This window comes from Amblyraja radiata, chromosome 8 (genome assembly GCF_010909765.2).
Source record: "Amblyraja radiata isolate CabotCenter1 chromosome 8, sAmbRad1.1.pri, whole genome shotgun sequence".
NCBI lineage: Eukaryota > Metazoa > Chordata > Chondrichthyes > Rajiformes > Rajidae > Amblyraja > Amblyraja radiata.
The window spans coordinates 8352412-8374504 of NC_045963.1; the positions used below are offsets into that span (position 1 = coordinate 8352412).

At 39.4% G+C, this 22093-nt stretch overlaps 1 protein-coding gene across 1 annotated transcript in view; it reads left to right on the top strand.

Moving 5' to 3' along the window:
* The window catches only part of usp34 (ubiquitin specific peptidase 34), a 181136-nt gene that overhangs the window by 85991 nt on the left and 73052 nt on the right, over positions 1-22093 (top strand). The window contains 11 exon segments of the mRNA XM_033025144.1: positions 5553-5762; positions 9247-9372; positions 11248-11370; positions 12756-12839; positions 15611-15697; positions 17276-17476; positions 17577-17659; positions 19269-19309; positions 19893-20017; positions 20180-20332; positions 21253-21357. Coding sequence (XP_032881035.1) covers positions 5553-5762; positions 9247-9372; positions 11248-11370; positions 12756-12839; positions 15611-15697; positions 17276-17476; positions 17577-17659; positions 19269-19309; positions 19893-20017; positions 20180-20332; positions 21253-21357 — 1338 coding nt within the window.

Genomic DNA, 22093 nt, shown 5'->3' on the forward strand with positions numbered 1-22093 from the left:
TTGCGATGTGTTTGTGTGTGTGTGTGTGTGTGTGTGTGTTCGCTTGTGTGTGTGTTCCGCGCTGACGGTCAATCCAGCTCGCGGTTTTTCAGGCGAGTGCCCCCGAGCTTGAAGGTCGCAGACAGTTTGCTGAAAAGTCGCGTAAGTGGGACAGGCCCTTGAGGCACGAGGGGAACCCTTCTGTCTATCTCTCTTCCTGCCCCCTGTTCCTTTCCCATTGCCATCCTTCAGTCAGTGGGTGGTGAATCTGGAATTTGTTGTCACAGAAGGAAATGGAGGCCAAGTTAATGGATATTTTTAAGCCAGAGATTAATAGGTTCTTGATTAGTATGGGCGTCAGGGGTTACAGGATGAACGCAAGGGCTCAGAGGGAAAGATAGATCAGCCATGATTGAATGGCGGAGTGGACTTGATGGGCTGAATGGCCTAATGCTGATCCTACAACCTATGAACCCTGCAAATCTTTTCTCAAGCAGCTTATGAAATTCCCTTTTGAAAGTCCTGCCAAACTCTGTATCCTTTATATCTGGGGGGCTACAATCGAAACTACTCAGTTTACAAAAACAACTTGCATTTTCCTCGTATCTTTTTCCATCAACTCAAACTCGGAGAATTGTGTCTCTGCTTGTCCCTTTGCAATTGGCTCTTCAACCTCCTCATTGGCAGGCCACAATAAGTTGGAATTGGAAACACCACTTCCTCCCTGACAACCATTAACACAGGAGGACCTCAAGGCTGTGTGCTCAGTCCCCTGCTGTACTCTCCCATGATTGGGTAGCCTGACACTGTTCTAACACCATCTTTAAATTTGCCAACAATACCACAGTTGTTGGATACATAATGCGTATAACAGAGAGTACAGGAGAAAAAATGATCATCTCATTTAATGGTGCAAGAACAGCAATATTGCTCTCAACGTTAGCAGGACCAAAGAGCTCGTTGTGGACTACAGAAAGGGAAAGCCTCAATGACTATCGACCAGAGGCACTAACGTTCGTGGTGATGAAGTGCTTTGAGAGGTTGGTTATGGTGCATATCAACTCCTATCTCAACAAGAACCTTGACCCACTACAGTTCGCCTACCGTCACAACAGGTCAACGGAGGATGCGATCTCACTGGCTCTCCAATCTGCACTGGACCACTTGGACAATAAAAACAATATATCAGGCTGGTGTTTATAGACTACAGCTCGGCGTTCAATAACATCATCCCCTCCAAGCTGGTTACCAAGCTCACGGAACTGGGTTTCTGCACATCCCTCTGCAATTGGATCCTCGACTTCCTCATCCACAGACCACAGTCTGTTCGAATTTGCAGAAAAACGTCTTCCTCATTAACAATCAGTATGGGAGAACCTCAAGGCTGCGTGCTCAGCCATCTGTTCTACTCACTGTATATTCATGACTGTGTAGTCGGACACAGTGCAAATTCCATCTTCAAGTTTGCCGATGACACCACCGTTGATGGACGAATTACAGATGGTGATGAGTCTGAGTATCGAAGTGAGATCGACCAATTGACCAAATGGTGCCAGCACAACAACCTGGCTCTCAATATCAGTAAAACAATTAGCTGATTGTGGACTTCCATCCGGCACTCAAATTCACCTGGACCATTTCCGACATCTCCCTACCGTTTCTAGACCTCACTATCTCCATCGCAGGTTACAAACTACTGACCGACATCTACTACAAACTCACTGACTCCCATGGCTTCCTGGACTGCACATCTTCCCACCCTGCTTCCTGTAAGGATTCTATCTCCTACTCCCAATTCCTCCATCTACGCTGCATCTGCACCCAGGATGAGGTGTTCCAAAAGCAGGGCATCGGAGATGTCCTCATTCTTTTGGGAACGGGGGTACTCCTCTTCGACTACAGATGAGGCTCTCACCGGGGTCTCCTCCTTTTCCCATAGCTCCGCTCTCACTCCCCATCCCCCCCACTCGTAACAAGGACAGAGTCCCCCTTGTCCTCACCTTCCACCCTACCAGACGTCACAGATAATCCTCCTACATTTTTGCCACCTCCAACGGGATCCCACCACTGCCTACATCGACCCATCTCCTCCCCTTTAGGCTTTCTGCAGAGAGCGCACCCTCTGTAACTCCCTGGTCAATTCGTCCTTTCCCACCTAAACCACCCCCTCTCCTGGTACTTTCCCTTGCAACTGCAGGAAATGCTACACTTGTCGCTTCACCTCCCCCCTCGACTCCACCCAAGGACCCAAGCAGTCTTTCCAGATGATGCAGAGATTCACCTGCACCTCCGCCAACCTCATCTATTGCATCCACTGTTCTAGGTGTCAACTGCTCTATATGGGTGAGACCAAGCGCAGGCTTGGCAATTGCTTCGCCCAACACCTCCGCACAGTTCGCATTAACCAACCTGATCTCCCGGTGGCTCAGCACTTCAACTCCCCCTCCCATTCCGAATCCGACCTTTCTGTCTTGGGCCTCCTCCATGGCCACAGTGAGGCCAACTGCAAATTGGAGGAGCAGCACCTCATATTTTGCTTGGGTAGTTTACACCCCAGCGGTATGAACATTGACTTCTCCAATTTCAGGTCGTCCTTGCTTTCTCCCTCCTTCCCCTTCCCTTCCCTTCCCAGCTCTCCCACAGCCTACTGACCCCGCCTCTTCCTTTCTTCTTCCCGCCCCACCCCCACATCAATCTGAAGAAGGGTCTCGACCCGAAACGTCACCTATTCCTTCGCTCCATAGATGCTGCCTCGCCCGCTGAGTTTTTCCAGCAATTTTGTCTACCGTTGATTTTTCCAGCATCTGCCGTTCTTTCTTGAACAAGACTTAAAGAACTAGGTCTTTGCTCATCCCTATGCAATTGGATCCTCATTGGTAGACTAAATCAGTACTAATTGGCAACAACACTTCTTGATAGCATGAATATATGAGCGCCTCAAGGTTGTTTGCTCAGTCCCCTGCTCTATTCTCTCTATACCCATGACAATGTGGCCAGACACAGTTCTAATGCCGTCTCTAAATTTGCAGATGATACCACTATTGTTGGACGAATAACGGGTAATGATGAGTCAGAGTACAGAAAGGAGATTGATCTGATTGAAAGGTGCCAGAACTACAAATTTGCTCTCAGCATTAGCAAGACCAAGGAGAAAGACCAAGGATGCATGAACTTGTCTTTATTGATGGGACAACAGTGGAGAGAGTCTGGGCTCAGCATATGCCTCTACTTAGAATGCTCAATGCCTCTACTTAGAAGATCGAATAAATTTGTTTTGTTGTCAAATACCCTTAACAAACCTTTGCAGGCGGTGAGCATACTGACTGGTTGCATGATGGCTTGGTTTGGTAACTCGAACGGCAGGAATGAAGGAGGCTGCAGAACGTGGTAGATGTTGCCCAGTCAATCACGGATATCGATGTCCCCACCACCTTGGGGATCTACAGGAGAAGCTGTCTCAAAAAGGCAGCTAAAATCGCCATATCATCTTGGCCATGCTTTGATCTCGCACTACCATTGGTGTGAAAGTACTGGAAACCATGACCACCAGACTCATTAATAGCTTCTTCCCAACAACCATCAGGCTCTTGAACACTGCACAACACTAACCACAACCATACTTCAATCACTATGATCTACTCTGGACTTTGTTTTGATTGCATTACCAACTTTGGTTTTGCACTTTTATGGTGTGGTTTCCAAGTATCGCTGATAATTAATTTATTGTGTTATTGCTAAAGTATATGTATCTGTGTGTTAATGGGCCTGTAAAGCTGCAGGAAGTAAGAATTTCATTGTTCTGTTGCCAGTAGATATGACAATTAAAACACTCTTACGTTTTTTTTCTGCCTGCAGCTTTGTACATTCAATGTATTTTGTGTTTTTCTGTCCTTTCTGCCAATCAATTAATTACCTCTTGCAGCATCTTACTGTCCTTCTCTAAGTTTGCACACTTCTAAGTTTGTATTATCAAACATTTAGAATTTTATTCCCTGCCAACCATATCAGTCATTAAGGCTGTGATTTTGGGATTGCTTTACCTTCATTTATTCTGAAAAACAATATTTTATCACTGAACTTGGCTCAGAAGCCAAGTTGCTTTCCAGTGAAAAGTATGGGACTTTATCAAGTGCTTCTGGTGATGCACCTGAATATCTACTGCATTCCCTGTTCAAAGTTTTCTTTTTATATTTAAAAAAAGTTAAGACAGGTTAGTCAGACTTATTTTCATTTCAGAAAATTATCTCAAAGTTTTCCTCGTAATTTTATTTTACCAGATTTCTGCTTCTAATTGCCTTCTTTCTGATGGTAATTAAGCTAACTATTCTATAGCTGCCCAATAAATCCTTGCAATTTAGATGTTTAGTTCTCGGAAGTATTGGAATATTATGACAGGACATTTTGCAGTTTCCAGCTCGTATGCATTCCCATTTGGAGCAGGTGACCTATTTGCTCCAAGATTGAAGGTAGACACAAAATGCTGGAGTTACTCAGCGGGACAGGCAACATCTCTGCCTTTAGTTGTCACCTTCCCCTCAGCTAACAATGAACCGATCGATATTTCCTTATCACCATTTGCTTTGATCTGTCATTTTCACACCTTACCCTTCCATATCTCTGGACTCCCTCTCCCCGACTTTCAGTCTGAAGAAGGGTCTCGACCCGAATCATCACTCATTCCTTCTATCCAGAGATGCTGCCTGTCCCGTTGAGTTATTCCAGCATTTTTTTATTTTTTTATTTATTTATTTAACCTTTATTTAACCAGGATAAGTCTCATTGAGATTAAAAATCTCTTTTACAAGAGAGTCCTGGCCAAGACAGGCAGCAGCACAGTTCCACAGTTACAGACAATAATAAAAAAAAAAAAACAACAGAGAACATATAAATAGTCACAGTCAGATTCAAATTCAGCAGGGGTATTAAAATTAACAGCAGACTCAGCAGAGCCAGGGACTTGGTTAGGTTGAACATTCCTTGAAATCATATTTGTAAAACAAACAGACACAGTTAGAGACAGGAGGAGACGTGTGCTGCCATTTGTGTCTATCTTCAGTGTAAATTAGTATCTGCAGTTCCTTCGTACACTGCTCCAAGATTCATCAGCTTTCCCTTTTCCTGTTCATCAGTTTTGCTTCCATCTGTTATTTCTCATATCTCTCTGCCTTGTATTTTGTCAGCACTCTAACCTTTGGTAAAGGCTAATACAAAGCAGTCAGAATTCCAGCAGTACCTTCTACCTCAATCATGTCCTTTATCAAAATGAGCTAACTTGTCATCATCATCGTCCTCAGACTCTTTCTGTCTTATTTCTGCCATTCACTTCTCGTGTCATTCAGCTTATTATATTCAGCCTGCATTTTCCAGAATTATTCAGCTGATTAGTCCACTACTTTTCTGGCAGTCTTCTTCTCCATGACATTTATTATTGAATGCAATTGCAAAGTTGATTGCAAAGTTCCTCATAATTCTTTCTTATTACGATCCTGAACAGACCAATATGCTTTGAGTTGAATGAATTATTATATTCCAGGATTTTTCGTCTGCAGCTAACTTAATTATTTTTTTTACAGATGGTATTTGTATCACTTGGTGCTCCACGTAGGGAGCGCAAAGGAGATGGCATTCAGTTGCCCGCATCTTGCCTTCCTCCACCCCAAAAGGAAAATATCCCAATGCTTTTGCTCCTGCAAGAACCACATCTTACTACCTTGTTTGACTTGCTTGAGATGCTAGCATCATTTAAACCGCCTTCACTTGATCACACAATGGAAGATTTTGAGGTAAGGTGTTGAATGCATCAAGTGCCATGGTCATTGAAAAGCACATAGTTCATCATTTAAAAGTTTGGTAATTAAACCCTCGATTTTTTTATCTCAAATAAATGATTGTTTCCTAGTCAAAAGAGTTGTTTTTGTTTTCAGTGCATACAGTGCCCTCCATAATGTTTGGGACAAAGACCCATCATTTATTTATTTGAAGGTACACAAAATTGCTGGGGAAACTCAGCGGGTGCAGCAGCATCTATGGAGCGAATTTGCCTCTGTATTCCACAATTTGAGATTTGTAATAGAAAAAAATCACATGTGGTTAAAGTGCACATTGTCAGATTTTAATGATTATGCTGCAATAAATTCATAGGCAATATAAATAAGATTGTATTTTAAAATAAAACCAAGTGTTAATAATTGGGGCATAATATTTGCACTAGTCCTGTTGATAAGTTAATGGGAATACTGTAGCTTTATTGCTGTACTTTATGGTGTCACTTGAAGTTTTGTTTCCTTGCTCATCACAAATCCTCTGCTTTTTACATTTTGTGACAAAACAAGGGGAATTTGAGTGGTTTTAATGGAGAAGCTAGCATCCCTTCATTTACAGAAACATCTTTTCTATATTGAATCATTTGAGATTGCATCATCTGGAGTTTAATCAGGACATTGAGCAATTTTGTTTGTTCCTCAAATTATCACAAAAATCAATTGGTCATTGGATCCTTGGTGGGAGCACATTAATTGGCTTTCCATTGAATTATTTGCACCATTGTATCTAATAAAGAATGGTTAATCATGTTGATTTTGTTGATTTATTCTGACCAGATTTGCAGTTTGGTTCTGTGTTAGTTGATATTTGATTTGCCAGATAAACCTGATATCAATTATCAAGGCATAAAAATAATTAAAGACTTTTGGCAAAGAGTTACGTTGTTTTTTTTTAAGTATTTTAATTCCTTTGTCAGTGTATTTCAAGGATTTTAAATTACGACAATATTATCAACAGTTCTAGTTTATTTTACTGTATGATTTGATTTTCATATATAAATTAACTAAATAAACCCAACCAGGTAATTTTGACCTGTTGCTTAGTTGTCACCTGAGCGTTCGGGGGGAGAAGGGGATGCAGTGTTATGTATTTGTGGAGTTATTTTAAATTTTAATCATTGCTTTATGCATGGACATTCAAATATTGAATCGGGATTCAATCTGCGAATAAAAAATGCCTTCATTTCATGAAATCCAATAAGCTGTTAGGCAGTGGCTGCAGAATAAACCAATGATGTGGGATATAAAAATAAAGCTTGCATTTTCATTATCACCCCATCATTTCCCTCAAAACAAAACAAGTGTACCTTTAGTCTATATCTACTTCGAATTAGCAAAAATCAAAGAGCTGAACTAGTTTATTTGTTCTGGATGCAGTGGTTAAGACATGTTGGCCAAAGCACAAATAACATATCCTTGTAAATTGTTTTATTTATTGGAGAAAGCAAACTGGGCCTTTATTTAAAATTTCAATGAAAGGGTTACAATTCCAGAAATGGAGCATCTCTCAATATTACACATAAGCTAAGATTGTGCACAGGTGTTTCTGTTGTCCTTCTGAGAATTTGCTTTGACATGTCTTTTATTTTCTAGTGCTGACAAAAAAAAAGACCTCTGAGCTATGCTCACTTAAACTTTTAGAAAGTTTGAAGAAGGGTCTCGACCCGAAACGTCATCTATTCCTTTTCTCCATAGATGCTGCCTCACCCGCTGAGTTTCTCCAGCATTTTTGTCTACCTTCGACTTTTCCAGCATCTGCAGTTCTTTCTTAAACTTAGAAAGATCACTTATGAGATATAGACAATGGACAATAGGTGCAGGAATAGGCCATTTGGCCCTTCGAGCCAGCCATTCAATATGATCATGGCTGATCATCCCCAATCAGTATCCCGTTCCTGCCTTCTCCCTATATCACCTGACTCCGCTATCTTTAAGAGCCCTATCTAGCTCTCTCTTGAAAGTATCCAGAGATCTGGCCTCTGAGGCAGAGAATTCCACAGACTCACAACTCTGTGTGAAAAAGTGTTTCCTCATCTCCGTTCCAAATAGCTTACCCCTTATTCTTAAACTATGGCCCCTGGTTCTGGACTCCCCCAACATTGGGAACATGTTTCCTGTCTCTAGCGTGTCCAAACCCTTAATAATCTTATATGTTTCAATAAGATTCCCTCTCATCCTTCTAAATTCCAGAGTATACAAGTCCAACCACTCCATTCTCTCAGCATATGACAGTCCCGGGAATTATCCTTGTAAACCTACGCTGCACTCCCTCAATAGCAAGAATGTCCTTCCTCAAATTAGGGGACCAAAACTGCACACAAAACTCCAGCTGTGGTCTCACTAGGGCCCTGTACAACTGCAGAAGGACCTCTTTGCTCCTATACTCAACTCCTCTTGTTATGAAGGCGAACATGCCATTCGCTTTCTTCACTGCCTGCTGTACCTGCATGCTTACTTTCATTGACTGATGAACAAGGACCCCCAGATACCGTTGTAGTTCCCCTTTTCCCAACTTGACACCATTTAGATAATAATCTGCCTTCCTGTTTTTGCTAACCTCACATTTATCCACATTAAACCACGTCTGCCATGCATCTGCCCACTCACCCAACCTGTCCAAGTCACCCTGCATTCTCATAGTATCCTCACAGTTCACACTGCCACCCAGCTTTGTGTCATTTGCAAATTTGCTAATGTTACTTTGAATCCTTTCATCTAAATCATTGATGTATATTGTAAATAGGTGTGGTCCCAGCACCGAGCCCTGCGGTACCCCACTAGTCACTGCATCACTAGATATGACCAGTCTATTTAAAATTCCTTTTAACCTTTTGCTTCCAAAATATGCTTTATCATTTAGATAGGGCAATTGCATGAACATTTGAAATTGGGGAATTTAAAGATGATTTTTGATGGGATACAATCACTTTTTTTTGAAGTGTAGAAATTATTATGCAGCAACCAATTTTGTGCAAAGCCAAATCCCATATAACAGAACATTATCAGCTACTATTTTACTTGTAATGAGTAATTTATGATAAAATACTAAACTCAAAATCAGAATCAAAAAAATTAAAACCAATTTATACCAGCCCATAAAAGGTTAAGCTTTAATGAAATTGCTTGACGTTGAAGGTTAATTTGTCGTATGATGGCTCAAAGCATTTCCCGAGCTAATTACCATTGTGATGATAAGTGTGGTTGATAGGCTATCTCTCCAAAGAGATAATATATAACATAATATAACATAACAAGAGAGAGGAAAAGCAAGGATTGCTTGAAGTTAGAGAAGTTAATATTCATACGGCTGGGGTGTAAGCTGCCCAAGCAAAATATGAGGTGCTGTCCCTCCATTTTGCGCTGTGGCCTCACTGACAATGTTCTCATTTTTTGCTTGACTGTTACATTTACAATATGACCTTTTATTTCCTCATGCTGCATGTAGACTGTGCGCTGCGAAGAATTGCACCTTCACGCAGAAAACCTGTCGCGGCGTGTTTGGGAACTGTTAATGCTTCTTCCTACTTGTCCAAACATGTTACAAGCATTTCAAAATATCTCCGACGAACAGGTGAGGGAGACATTAAATATTTGCACTTACTTTGAAGCTTTGCAATGAATACATGGATAGGACAGGTTTGGAGGGATATGGACAAACACCGGCAGGTGGGACTAGTGTAGCTGGGACATGTTGGCTGGTACGGGCAAATTGGGCCGAAGGGTCTGTTTCCACACTTATGGCTCTATGGCTAATTATATAAAGATGCTGCAAGATTATGGGTTCGGGATATCAAAATTGTAACAAAAGGAACTTTAACAGATTTAGAAAGGAGTTGAGTTTAGTTACCAGTCAATGGTTTTGGTCATTCAAAATATGATTCACTTTAATGAAGCATTTAAAAGATGCATTGCACAACTTCCAAAATTATAGATTTAGGTGAGGCTAACTTGAACATGCTGTGTGGTAAACAGGGTAAACGGTTGATGGATAAACTGATAGATAATTAATAGGTGATGTTCAAAAATAATTCATATTGCGGAACACCTTTTCTCCACTGGGGAAAAGCTATGCTTGATGAACCACTGTTCATGCTAAATCACCTGTTAATTTTAAATCTGAGACTGGTTAAACAAAAAACAAAGTTTCAATGTTGGGGACAGTGAGAAATGGGACCAGGATATGGATTCATCTCAAGGGCTAACTGGGTACCCTTGTTTCCTGTATTTATGAGTTATTAGTTGCAAATCATTATAGAACCATTCAAGAACCAGAGGACATGTTCAAGGTGAGGGGAAAATAAATAATAGGAACCTGTGGGGCAATGCTTTGACACAAATAGTGGTAGGTGTGTGTGGCAGGGGCTGCAAGAGGATGTAGTTGAGGCAGGTACTACCATAACGTTTAAGAAACATTTGGACAGGTCATGGATAGAAAAGGTTTTGAGGGATATGGGCCAAAAGGACGACCGATGGCACAATGGGCTAAGTGTTCGGCTGGCAACCTGAAGGTGGCCGGTTCGAATCCTGCTTGGAGTGTGTACTGTCGTTGTGTCCTTGGGCAAGACACTTCACCTACCTTTGCCTGGGACTAGAGACGGAAATTAGCTACTGATTGGCTACAATCTCGCATATTTACATGCAAATGTTCATTAATATGCACTGTCCCTATAAACAAATTTTAAAAATTTTTTTTTTTAAAATGCAGGCATGTGCGGCTAGTGTAGATGGGGCATGTTGGTTGGTGTGGGCAAGTTAGGTCAAAAAGGACCTTTCCATGCTGTATAAATCTATGACTATACAAAGATTTTTGGTTTGTTGTGTGGTTTTAACACTGCAACATTTAATTGTTATGAGTGTGATGGCATTGCAGTGTTACAATGAGTGCACGGAGACAAAACAAGGCCATTCAGCCCATTTTGTACATGTAAATGTCCATGTTACACGTGAAACATAAGTAATTTTGATACCTGATCTGTTAATAAAAGGACTGTTACATATCCAACCATAGTACTATGCAAATATATTGTATTAAAATGTCAACCTTTGGGAATGAAAATTGTCAGTGACAAACTGGAAGCTTATAATTTACTCTAGTCCCTCACCAATGTTAGCTGCCACTTTGAAGTGATCTAACTGTAATTTTTAGAACTGTAATATGCGAGTTTAATTTGATAGATTGGCGACAATCTAGGTATTAAAAATCATCTAAAAATCTGCTGAATTTATTCTACTAATGATAAGCAAAGCAGGATTTTCACGTGGAGTTATAGATGGAGTTTTGTGGTACTGATTTGAATAAATCAAAATAATCCCTACATTGCACTATGTCGGCCTATCTAAAAGCCAAATGTAGGCCAAGTACAATACACTGAAAGCAATTCACTTTCCTGAATTTTTTGATATTCAATATTGTGGTTAGCATTCTTCCGATGTGTTTCACTTGAAGGGGAATGATGGACACTGCTGGAACGACTTGCTTAAAATAAAAAGTCCTCATAAACTCCTGTACGCACTCGAAATTATTGAGGCCTTGGGGAAACCTAACAGGAGAATAAGAAGAGCATCAACGGTAATTGATGTTTGTTTATTCTGTATTGATCTTATTGGCCTGATTTTGCAGTTGATGATAAGATAATGTCACCTCCTACTACCCTCAGAGAAAGCTTTCAGTAAAGATCTGGACAAGAACTCTCCATCTTGTACTTAATTGCTTCATAGGACCACGCCTCTTTCAAGAAGGTGGCTCATAACTTTCCGGAACAATTTGTGAGGAGCAATGCATGCATGATGCCTGAATTATGAAAACAAATAGTAAATGAAAAAAAAAATCTTCCGTTGTCATGATAGGATTCCTTTCCTCCTCATTCCTCAACATTAACATTTGCCTGCCATTTCTGGCAACTCCAGCTCTCAGCATGTCTTCCCTCTCCTCCCCTCAGTGTTTTGACCGACCACTCCTTCTCTGACACTTGTATCCATTTTCCTGTCTGTCACCCTTTGGCACTCCCTACTCTATTACACCTTCCGATTCAAGCATAGGAGAATGGAATCAGAAGATGCTGTGGAAAAGGGAGTGCCAGAGGGTGATGTTTTACCACTTGTATTCCAACTGTACACACTCTAAACCTACTTCCTAATGAAGCAATGATTTAGTTAAGTACATTAATAAGCATATGATGCATCCTCTTTTGCAGTAAAGGACTAAAAGAATTAAATAATGCAATCAACTTGCTGAGCATCTCTGTTCTGTTCACAGATTCCATCTTATGTTGATAATTTCCCATTTTATTTCCCCATCCCAATCCCATTGCGTTCTGCTTGTTCTCTTTTATCTACTTTGAGAAGTGCAATAGTCTGTTTCAATTGGAAACATTACAACACTGGTCTGAAAATCTTGTTCAACAAATTCGGGCCCAAATTATTGTTTTTTTATTTTTCTTCCTTGTTGGACTCATTTAATCAATTTTTACTTTCCAGTTTTTCACACGCCTTACACATTTTTAATTTCCTAATTTTCCCCCACATGATTTATTTGCATATGTGCTCAAAATGTTTTATACCATTTTCTGGTTTAGATTCATTCAGCTTGAAATGTTACTTCTGTTTCTCTCTCCCTGTTCAACCACCTGGCCAGTTGTGAATTTGCAACATGCTCTATTCTAATAAAAATATATATTTAATTCACTTCCTTCATCATTATTAAATGTCACTGCCATACACTTTCACATATTTACAATTAAAAGTAATATCTATTTGGCAAGTGGAAAAGTACGAACAACTTTTTGCACAACACAAATTTACTTTATTGCATGTAATTTTTACCTTCTATTTGGCTCAAAATATAATTTCTCGTCATACCTATTATTAAATAAAAACAAATTTGAAGGACTCTTTAGTAGTTATCATGTGATTATTCTATTACTGCAGTTCATTTTTAATGCAACTTTATTCCAGGGTAGCTACAGTGATCTGTATCCTGACTCGGATGATTCAAGTGAAGATCAGATAGAGAACAGTAAAAATTCCTGGAGTTGTAAGGTCAGTTTAATATTTTCTTTAAATGGATAAAACATTAAAATCTGTCAGCCAATGTGTTATGAAATGAAGGAGGAATTGACTCATAAATACAATGAAATAAAGTTATATTGGCCCTGTCTGGAAGCTTAAATAACGACATAAATGTTGTGGAATAAACGATTCCCCCCATGCTAAATATTTGTGCTTTGAGTTTTGGGAGGGATGGGAGTGGAATTGCCGCAGAGCGTAGTGATGCATTGCGGGAAAGATTTAAACGTACAAAATATTTTCACATTTTTGTATGATCTTTCAAAGGCATTAAACATAGCACATAGCCCTATAACAAGAAATGGGTGTTAGGTGTTTTGAAACCTGATGTTTGCTCCATTAAGTTGCCTCCTACTATCACCCATCGAGCTGATCATAAGACCATGAGACATGGGAGCTGAATTAGGCCACTCGGCCCATTGAGTCCACTCTGCCATTCAATCATGGCTAATCTTTCCCCTCCTCAACCCCATTCTCCTGTAACCTTTGATGCCCATACTAATCAAGAACATATCAATCTCCGCTTTAAAAATACCCAATATTTGTCCACCAGAGCCGTCTGTGGCAATAAATTCCACAAATTCGCCACCCCCTGGCTAAAGAAATTCCTCCTCAACTCCATTTTGAAGATGCATCCTTTTATTCTGAAGCTGTGCCCTCTGGTGCTAGACTATCTCATTAATGGAAAAATCCTTTCCACATCCACTCTATCCAGGCCTGTAAATCTTCCCTGGACCGTCTCCAATGTCAGCACATCCTTCTTCAGATATAGGGCCCAAAGCACATCCTTGCTTTTATACTCTAGTCCCCTCTAAATGAATGCTTGCATCGCATTTTCCTTCCTTACTGCTGACTCAACCAGCAAATTAACCGTTTGGGAATCCTACACAAGTATTCCTAAGTCCCTTTGCACCACTGATTTCTGAACCCTCTCCCCATGTAGAAAACCCCTTTATTCCTTCCACCAACGTGCAAGACCATACACTTTGTTAAGCTGTATTCCATTTGCTACTTCTTTGCCCACTCTCCCAACCTGACCAAATACTTCTGCAACATCCCTGCTTCCCCAACACTCCCTGCCCTGCCGCCTATCTTCATAACATCCACAAACGTGGCCTTAAAGCCATCAATTCCATCTTCCCTATCATTAACATATAACGTGAAAAGCAGCGGACCCAACACCAACCCCTGCGAATTACCACGTCACCAGCAGGTAACTATAAAAGGCTCCCTTTATTTCCACTTTCTGCCTTCTACCCGTCCGGTAGTCTATCCATGCTAGTATCTAGCCTCTAATGCCATGGGCTCCTATCTTGTTTAGCAGCCTCACATGTGGTGCCTTGTTAAATGCCTTATGGTGGCACAGCTGCTGCCTTACAGTGCCAGAGACCTTGCTTCAATCCTGACTATGGGTGCTGTCTGTAGAAGTTTGTACGTTCTCTCTGTGATCGTGTGGGTTTTCTCTGGGTACTCCGGTTTCCACCCACATTCCAAATACGTACAGGTTTGTAGGTCAATTGGCTTTGGTAACATTGTAAATTATCCCTAGTGTATGTAGAATAGAGTTAGTGTGTGGGGCGATTGCTGGTCAACGCGGATTCGGTGTGCTGAAAGGCCTGTTTCCGCGCTGTATTTCTAAAGTTTAAAGTCCAAAGCCTTCTGAAAATTCAAGTAAACAACAAGCACTGTCTCTCCTTTGTTCATGATGACCATGTTGGGGTTAAATGCTGACAGGGAAGTTTAATCAAATGCTGCATGGTCACGTATCGATCTAAAGTTAAACTACATCAAAGGGTAAAAGATGACGTTTGGAATCGCAATGAGAGGCATTTTAATGATTCGTATCTTTTGTAGGCCTTGTTATAACCACAACATTTCCAATGACAAATATTTTGACAACAGTGGCAGTAGTAAATATTTGAAGCCAGACATGTTCTTAATATTCAGTGACACTTGCCAGATAGGCAGAATGTTGCACACACCTGACTATACGCTCCCCTTCCCAAACAGCATTTTCTGTGGCTAAAAAGATGTGAATTGATAAAGCTTGTCTGTTTGACAGCTGATCACATAAGGCAATCGATAGATGGCAGAATAAAGAAACATTGGCAGGTAAATAGAATATGGAACTGGAATGAATATACTTTCCAATTGGCCACATGAATAATTTAAGTTTATTTACAGCTTCAGAAAGAATTTCTGACAATTGTCAATCTAATGATAAAATGAGCAATGAATTTGGCTATGCTGTAAAAGGTGCCAGAAAGTTTCACAAGGATGTTGCTGGGACTGGAGGGCATCTCAAGAGAGCCTGAATATTTTGGGACTATTTTCCCTGGAGTGTAGAAGACTGAAGGATAACATTAGAGGTTTATAAAGTCTTGAGAGGCATAAATAAGATGGATGATCACATTTGTTTTCTCATTGCATGGATAATCTAAAACTAGAGAACATAGGTTTAAGATGAGACAATAAAGATTTAGAGAGAATCTGAGGGGCAAGTTTTCAGACAGATCATGTGTTGGGTATATGAACCGATTGCCAGAGGCAGTGGTAGAGGGTGATGCAATCACTTGGAAGACATTTAAACAGGTATATGGATAGGAAAATGTTAAATATGGGCCAAATGCTGGAAAATGGGATTAGCCCTGGGAGGTATTTTGGTGGGCATGGATGGATGAGTTGGCACGAAGGGTTTGTTTGCATGCTGTCTAACTCTATGCTTGTATTATTCTATGTTTCAGTTTGTTGCTGCTGGGGGACTTCAGCAATTACTGGAAATTTTTTTATCGGGGATTTTAGAACCAAAGGAGCAGGAATCATGGACTGTGGTAAGGGCTAATTCCATCCTGAAGTGTTGAAGTGATTTCATGCCCTGCGCAGCTTACGAATGCCTGACCTCCATACAGCTAGTACATGTGAAGGAAGACTGGCTGGATGGGTTTTCCGGCTACTGTACGGTTCAGGCATTTTCTGCCATGTGTGAACTCTGCGGCTGCATTTTCAACGTGAACTGTTCTCAGGAATAGACTCTGCCGCATCTTGGGAACAACTTGCAGACATTTTTATAATACTTGAATATTTTTTCGCTACTAGTAAAGGGGCAAAATTAAAAAGTGAAAATAAATTGTAAATGTTATCGTATGGTCATTTTACAAATTGCACTGCTGTAATGTCTACAATATTTTTGTTGAACTTTACTGGAGGATAACAATTCTAAAATTCACAATGTTTTCATTTTATTATGGCTGAGAAAGTAGTACTTCTCGGTTTGAAGTTATGTGCTTACATTTGTTTAAATACAGTCACAATAACATCATATTTAATCTTGATAATTGTGAGTGAATGCACTTTGGTGTGGGGGGGAGGCGGGGGCCTGATCAAATAAGGGTAGACATAAGCAATGCAAGGTAGGACCTTGAAGACGATTAAGGAACAAAGACACTTAGTGTACAAGTCCACAGATCCTTCGAGTGGTAACACAGATCAGGATGGTGAAAACTGCATGGAGGATATATTGAATGGCAGTGAGTAGGCTTGAAGGACTGCTCCTAATTTATTTGTTAAGACCAAGTTATGCCAAAGCAAATACATGAACATGGTGATACTGTAAATAAAGTAGTCTGGTTCATAAACAAGACTACTTGTTGAACAGAGAAGATTTACGAGGATGTTGCCAGGATTAGAGGGTCTGAGCTACAGGGAGAGGTTGAGTAGGCTGGGACTATTCCTTGGAGCGCAGGAGGATGAGGGGTGATCTTATAGAGGTGTATAAAATCATGAGAGGAATAGATCGGGTAGATGCAGAGTCTCTTTTCCAGAGCAAGTGAATCGAGGAGCAGAGGACATGGGTTTAAAGTGGAGGGAAAAAGATTTAATATGAATCTGAAGAGTAACCTTTTCACACAAAGGGTGATGGGTGTATGGAACAAGCTGCCAGAGGAGGTAGATAAGGCAGGGATTATCCCACCATTTGAGAAACAGTTAGACAGGTACATGGATAGGACAGGTTTGGAGGGATATAGACCAAAAGTGGGCAGGTGGGACTAGTATAGCTGGGACATGTTGGCCGGTGTGGGCAAGTTGGGCCGAAGAGCCTGTTTCCACACTGTATCACCCTATGACTCTTATGAACTCGCAATCAACCTTCCCTATAATCTGGACCTGGGATATAGTACTGATATTAAATATAGATTACTTTGGTTGTAAGCCAAAACTTTTAAAACTTTTTTTGTGTAAACTTAAACTTTGTAAAAAATCATAGATTTTTTTATTACTAAAGATTCAATGCCTCACTTTTTTATTTTAGGATTTAGTCAATGTCTTTATATTTTATAATTTATATTCAAAAGTTGACAAAGGTTTTAACATTGAAACACATGTGATTTGCTTATCCTCCTTGTTCCTAGTGGCAGCTGGACTGCCTTGCCTGTCTGCTGAAGTTAATGTGCCAGTTTGCAGTTGATCCGGGTGATTTAGACCTGGCTTATCACGACATCTATGCCTGGTCTGGTGTCTCAGACAACCATAGAAAAAGGACCTGGCCTGGGAAATCAAGGAAAGGAGCTGGTGATCACGGGAAAGGATTACATATACCTCGTTTGACTGAGGTTAGTGCCTTTGATTAATTTTGCGATGTTTTCAGTATTCTTCTACCCTGTGTTGCACTTTGTATCATACTAAATCTAACTAATTTTATTTCTATTTTAGATATTTCTCAGCCTGGTACATGGATCTGGTTTGATTTATCGGCTAATGACTGTTGCTTATACCTACAGCAACTTGGCTCATAGGTAAAGCCATGAAAATAATTGTGTAAAAGTAATATAATATTTATGTTCAATATTTTGTTTAACAATAGTCCAAATTTTCTTGGAAAAATAAATGTTTCAATAGTACACTCATTGGTATTTAAATAGGCCAGCAAGTTTGAGAGACGCAGAGAAATATCATGAGTTGGTAATCTCCAATCCACCTTTTCCCTCGACCAAACGATATTTCTCACTTGTTATCGTTGTTATTTTTAAGAACTTTCTAGATTTGGGCACTGATTTCCTATTATTTGCTCCAAATATTTTTGTGTAAATTGTAAATATGTGTTAGTGCCTTCGGACAGAACAGGTAGTATCTCATTCTGGTGCAGCATGTGATTAGAGATTTAAAAGCCAGGTTTTTTTTAGTTTGTCTTTAAACCTGAGACCCTTTGTTGCAACTAGGAAAGAGAGAAAACAAGTTAGTTTTCAGTTGCACCAAAAATGGGGACGGCATGGGTAAAGCAAAGGAAGTACCCTTGACACCGTGAGTGTAAATGTAATGTGGCTTTTGGAAGTATATTATGCATCTTTCTTTGTGTTCTCTATTGCGGACCAGATTATACTAATGTAGTGAGGAAAAACTTAGCCAACATCAGGGAGCGATGACAAAAATACAAGACAGATGACAACAGAAATACAACCAGGAAAAATGAGCGAGCGACCTAAATTTAGAGAATTATATATTGTCCAAAGGCTGCAATTTCGTCAGATGGAAGATGAGGTGATGTTCCTCAAGTTTGTGTTAGGCCTTATTCCATCAGTGCAGGAAGCCATAGGTAGTTAAGTTGGAGTGGAAATGGGATGGTGAATTCAAGTCGCAGGCAGCCAGAATATTGAGGAACAACTCTTCGTCTTCTATCTGAGCATGTAGCAACTCTTTCTGTTGTTCAGTTTCAAAACCGCTATTTCTGCCAGTCATCCATGTGTGATGTTGGTTTACTTTTACTGTCTCTGTTGGTGTAGCCTAGCCGGTTGCGTATGCCCCACACAGCCTTGCTATCAGCAACATAGAAAATACGTGTTTAGGTTATCCCTAACCCTAATACATAATCTGCTTTTCATTGCTATATTAATTCTTTTAAACTCACCCTGAGACATTCTCCTTGTTCTATCCATTCTTCCTCTACCTTCTCTGCAACTTAAAATGCAATTGATTTCTCTTTCTCAGTTCTGATTTAAAAAAAGTCTTCAACTGAATCGTAAACTCTCTTTCTGCAGAAACTGACCTAACCTGCTGAATGTTTCCAGCATTTATCTTTTTAATTATTTTTTATGACTATTTGTTTCCAATTCATCTTCACCAATTTGCTCTCTAGCCTGCCATTCATCAGTTTATTTTGTTGATTCTTAAATCCCATTTGCTAATTACTCATTGTTGGATTTGCGGTTTACTAGACTGCTTTCTTTGTTGTTTGCTGTTTGCATTTTGTCGAGTTAGCCTGGAAAATACTTTCAAACTGAAGTGTAGTGAACAGTGGACACCATGAAGTGCCCACACCAGCAAGAAACTGCTAATTACATGTAACATTCAATTTCCTCATAATTTAAGAAATTTAATTTAAATTTTTTTTTTTTAAAATAATTGTAGAGTCCTTAAAGCCCAATCTGATCATCGATCCAGGCATGAAGGTAGGTTGTACATTAATTTAATTGCAATAAAATGTTAATATTTAGCAATATACCATTATTAATTCATAAATGATAGATTTTTATCAAAACACTGTTAGAAACCCATTAAATACATTTTCTTTAAAACAACTGAGAGCTGAAGGTTGAGTAAATTATCAAAATATGTGCTCAAGCATTGTAAAAAGCATTTGAGCTAGTAAAATAAAGTTATACTATAACAAAAATATTAAATGTGTGTTGTGATTATTACTTTGAAAACATTATAAACCATTTTGGATTAATTTTGTAAACTATGCAAGATGTCCTGAAAGCAAGCAATATTTTTATTGAGACTCAAGGAACTATAGATATTGGTTTACAAGGGGGAAAAAAACAAAAGTGCTGGAGTAACTCAGCAGGTCAGGCAGCATTTCTGCAGAACATGAATAGTTGATGTGAAGAAGGTTCCCAACCTGAAACGTCAACTATTCATATTCTATGGAGATGCTGCCTGAACAGCTGTGTTACTCCAACACTTTATGTGAATATGTTGATTAAGCTGTTTTGACTTTTAATCTCTTAGCGTTTTGTCTTTATATTTCAGTCACTCATTATGCTATGTGGTTGTTAGTGAGTTGGGCTCACTGTTGTTCGTTGGTCAAATCCAGCATGGCAGATAGTGAACATTTACACGATTGGCTGAAAAAACTAACTCTGCTTATACCAGAGGTAAACTTTTATATCTTAATCAAAGATATACAATGATTTATGAATATATGAATTATTTTAAGAAGTTGATAGTATTTTTTCCAGTTAACATGTAAATTTTCTATTTCTGTAATGTTGTTCTGCATTATATACCTTGTCCATATGTGAATCTTTTTGTTCCAGGCATCTGTTCGACATGAAGCTTGCAGTGGGCTGTATAAGTTGTGCCTTTCCGGTTTAGATGGTGGAGAATCAATAAATCGATCATTCCTTTTACTAGCCGCATCAACGTTACTAAAATTCCTTCCTGATGCTCAAACTTTGAAGCCTGTCAGGGTAAGAATTATTTCATACCCATTTAACATTGCTATCCCATGGCAAAGCTCTAAATAATGTAGCTTAATTATTTCCTTGCTGGATATCTTTTCCAAAGTAACTTGATTTATTAAAGATATGTAACCAAGTGTAATGTGCTAACAGGATGTTGAAATCTTGCCACAAGTCGTCAATCCAGGATTAAGATTTTTAACATTCCACCAGGCCCAAATGAGCCTGGTAGAATGTTAAAAATCTCGATTGTTAAACCAATGTGCATAAGATTTTACTTTCCTTTTAAATTTAAGGTTGACGTTTTCTGGTCCTTGGGATGGACATTGAGGAAGTGAGATCTGTAAGCGCCTGTGAAAGACCCATTATGGGAGGAGCAGGGGTACTTAGCTGCTCTCATGATCAAACTCCCTCTGCCCACTGATGAGCCGACCACTTTTGAACCCAGGCCTCCTGACTCACTCTCTCCCCTCTCGTGACAATCCTTTTCCAGGAAATGATGGAGAAAAAGTTATGCGCGGGCTTCCTGCAAATTCTGAAGAGCAGAGCAGGGGGCAAGGAACATGTAATTAATGGTGTCGAAGAAACCTGATCTGAGAAAAGCGTGCAGTAATTTTACAGAGTCCCTTTAACAATTTATAATATTTAATTATAACTTGTTTGGAACACTTCAAAGTTTGGGTTGGGATGACTTTGCAAAATGTAATGCACTGTGATTCATGTTGTGGAAAATTCAACATCCAGTTTTTAATTCATATATTATGTGTTTGAAATAAATTATTTGTGTTTTAAGGAGACAGCTGTACAATTATCCCTTTTAGGCATCAGTTGCAGGAAAAAAGCTGGTGAAAAGAAGATGGAAGTATATACTTGCTGATGAAATTGGAGCATTATATGCTAGTGCTAAAGTGGAGTGTCTTTGTTTGCAGGAGATAGATTATGAAGAGGAATCGGTATTGCGAGCAGGTTGCAAGGAATATTTCTGGTTACTTTGTAAACTAATTGATAATATCCATGTAAAAGATGCCAGCCAGGTATGCAGATATGATTCCTATTGTTCGCTCATGTTAGAAATATAATAACGCTCTAATAGCTGCCTCCCATGTTCAAACACTATACATAATTTGAATCGTGAATTTTTTTATTTTTTTTTAATGAATTGACATATGTTGTTCAATTTTTGCTATTTATGCATTTTAAAACTTGGTAAAAGAAAGATTTAGCAATTTGTGTTAGTTTGAAAAGTAAATTCATAAGGAACATGCTCTGACTGAAAAATAGTGAAGATCAGTTGATTTGAAAATGGTGCACTTATCTCTTGCTTGAATACTATTTGAAAATCAAAATCAAAACAAACTGCAGATTCTGAAAACTTGGGATAAAAACAGAAATGGTTCCAAATACTCTAAAGGTCAGGCAACATATGTGGAAAGAGAAACAAGGTTAATATTCCAGATTGGAGACCTTCTGCCTGACAAAAAGTCCCTGATCTGCAAAAATAACTCTTTCTCATCTGCTGAGTGTTTCCAGCATTTTCTGTTTTTAATTTCGTATCGAGTGGACCAACTTATGTGTAATGACAGATTTTTATATAGTTTCAAGGATTTAGTCCTTTAGTCACTAATTGAAGACGGGGGATCAGAAGATCATCGGCACGCACCCACGAGCTCCCCACGAGACATTCAATGCCAGCGAAAGATAAATCTTCCAAATACAGTCCCTTGATTAATAGTTTCTTTATTGTAGTAGTAAAAACAGAAAGATTTTCAT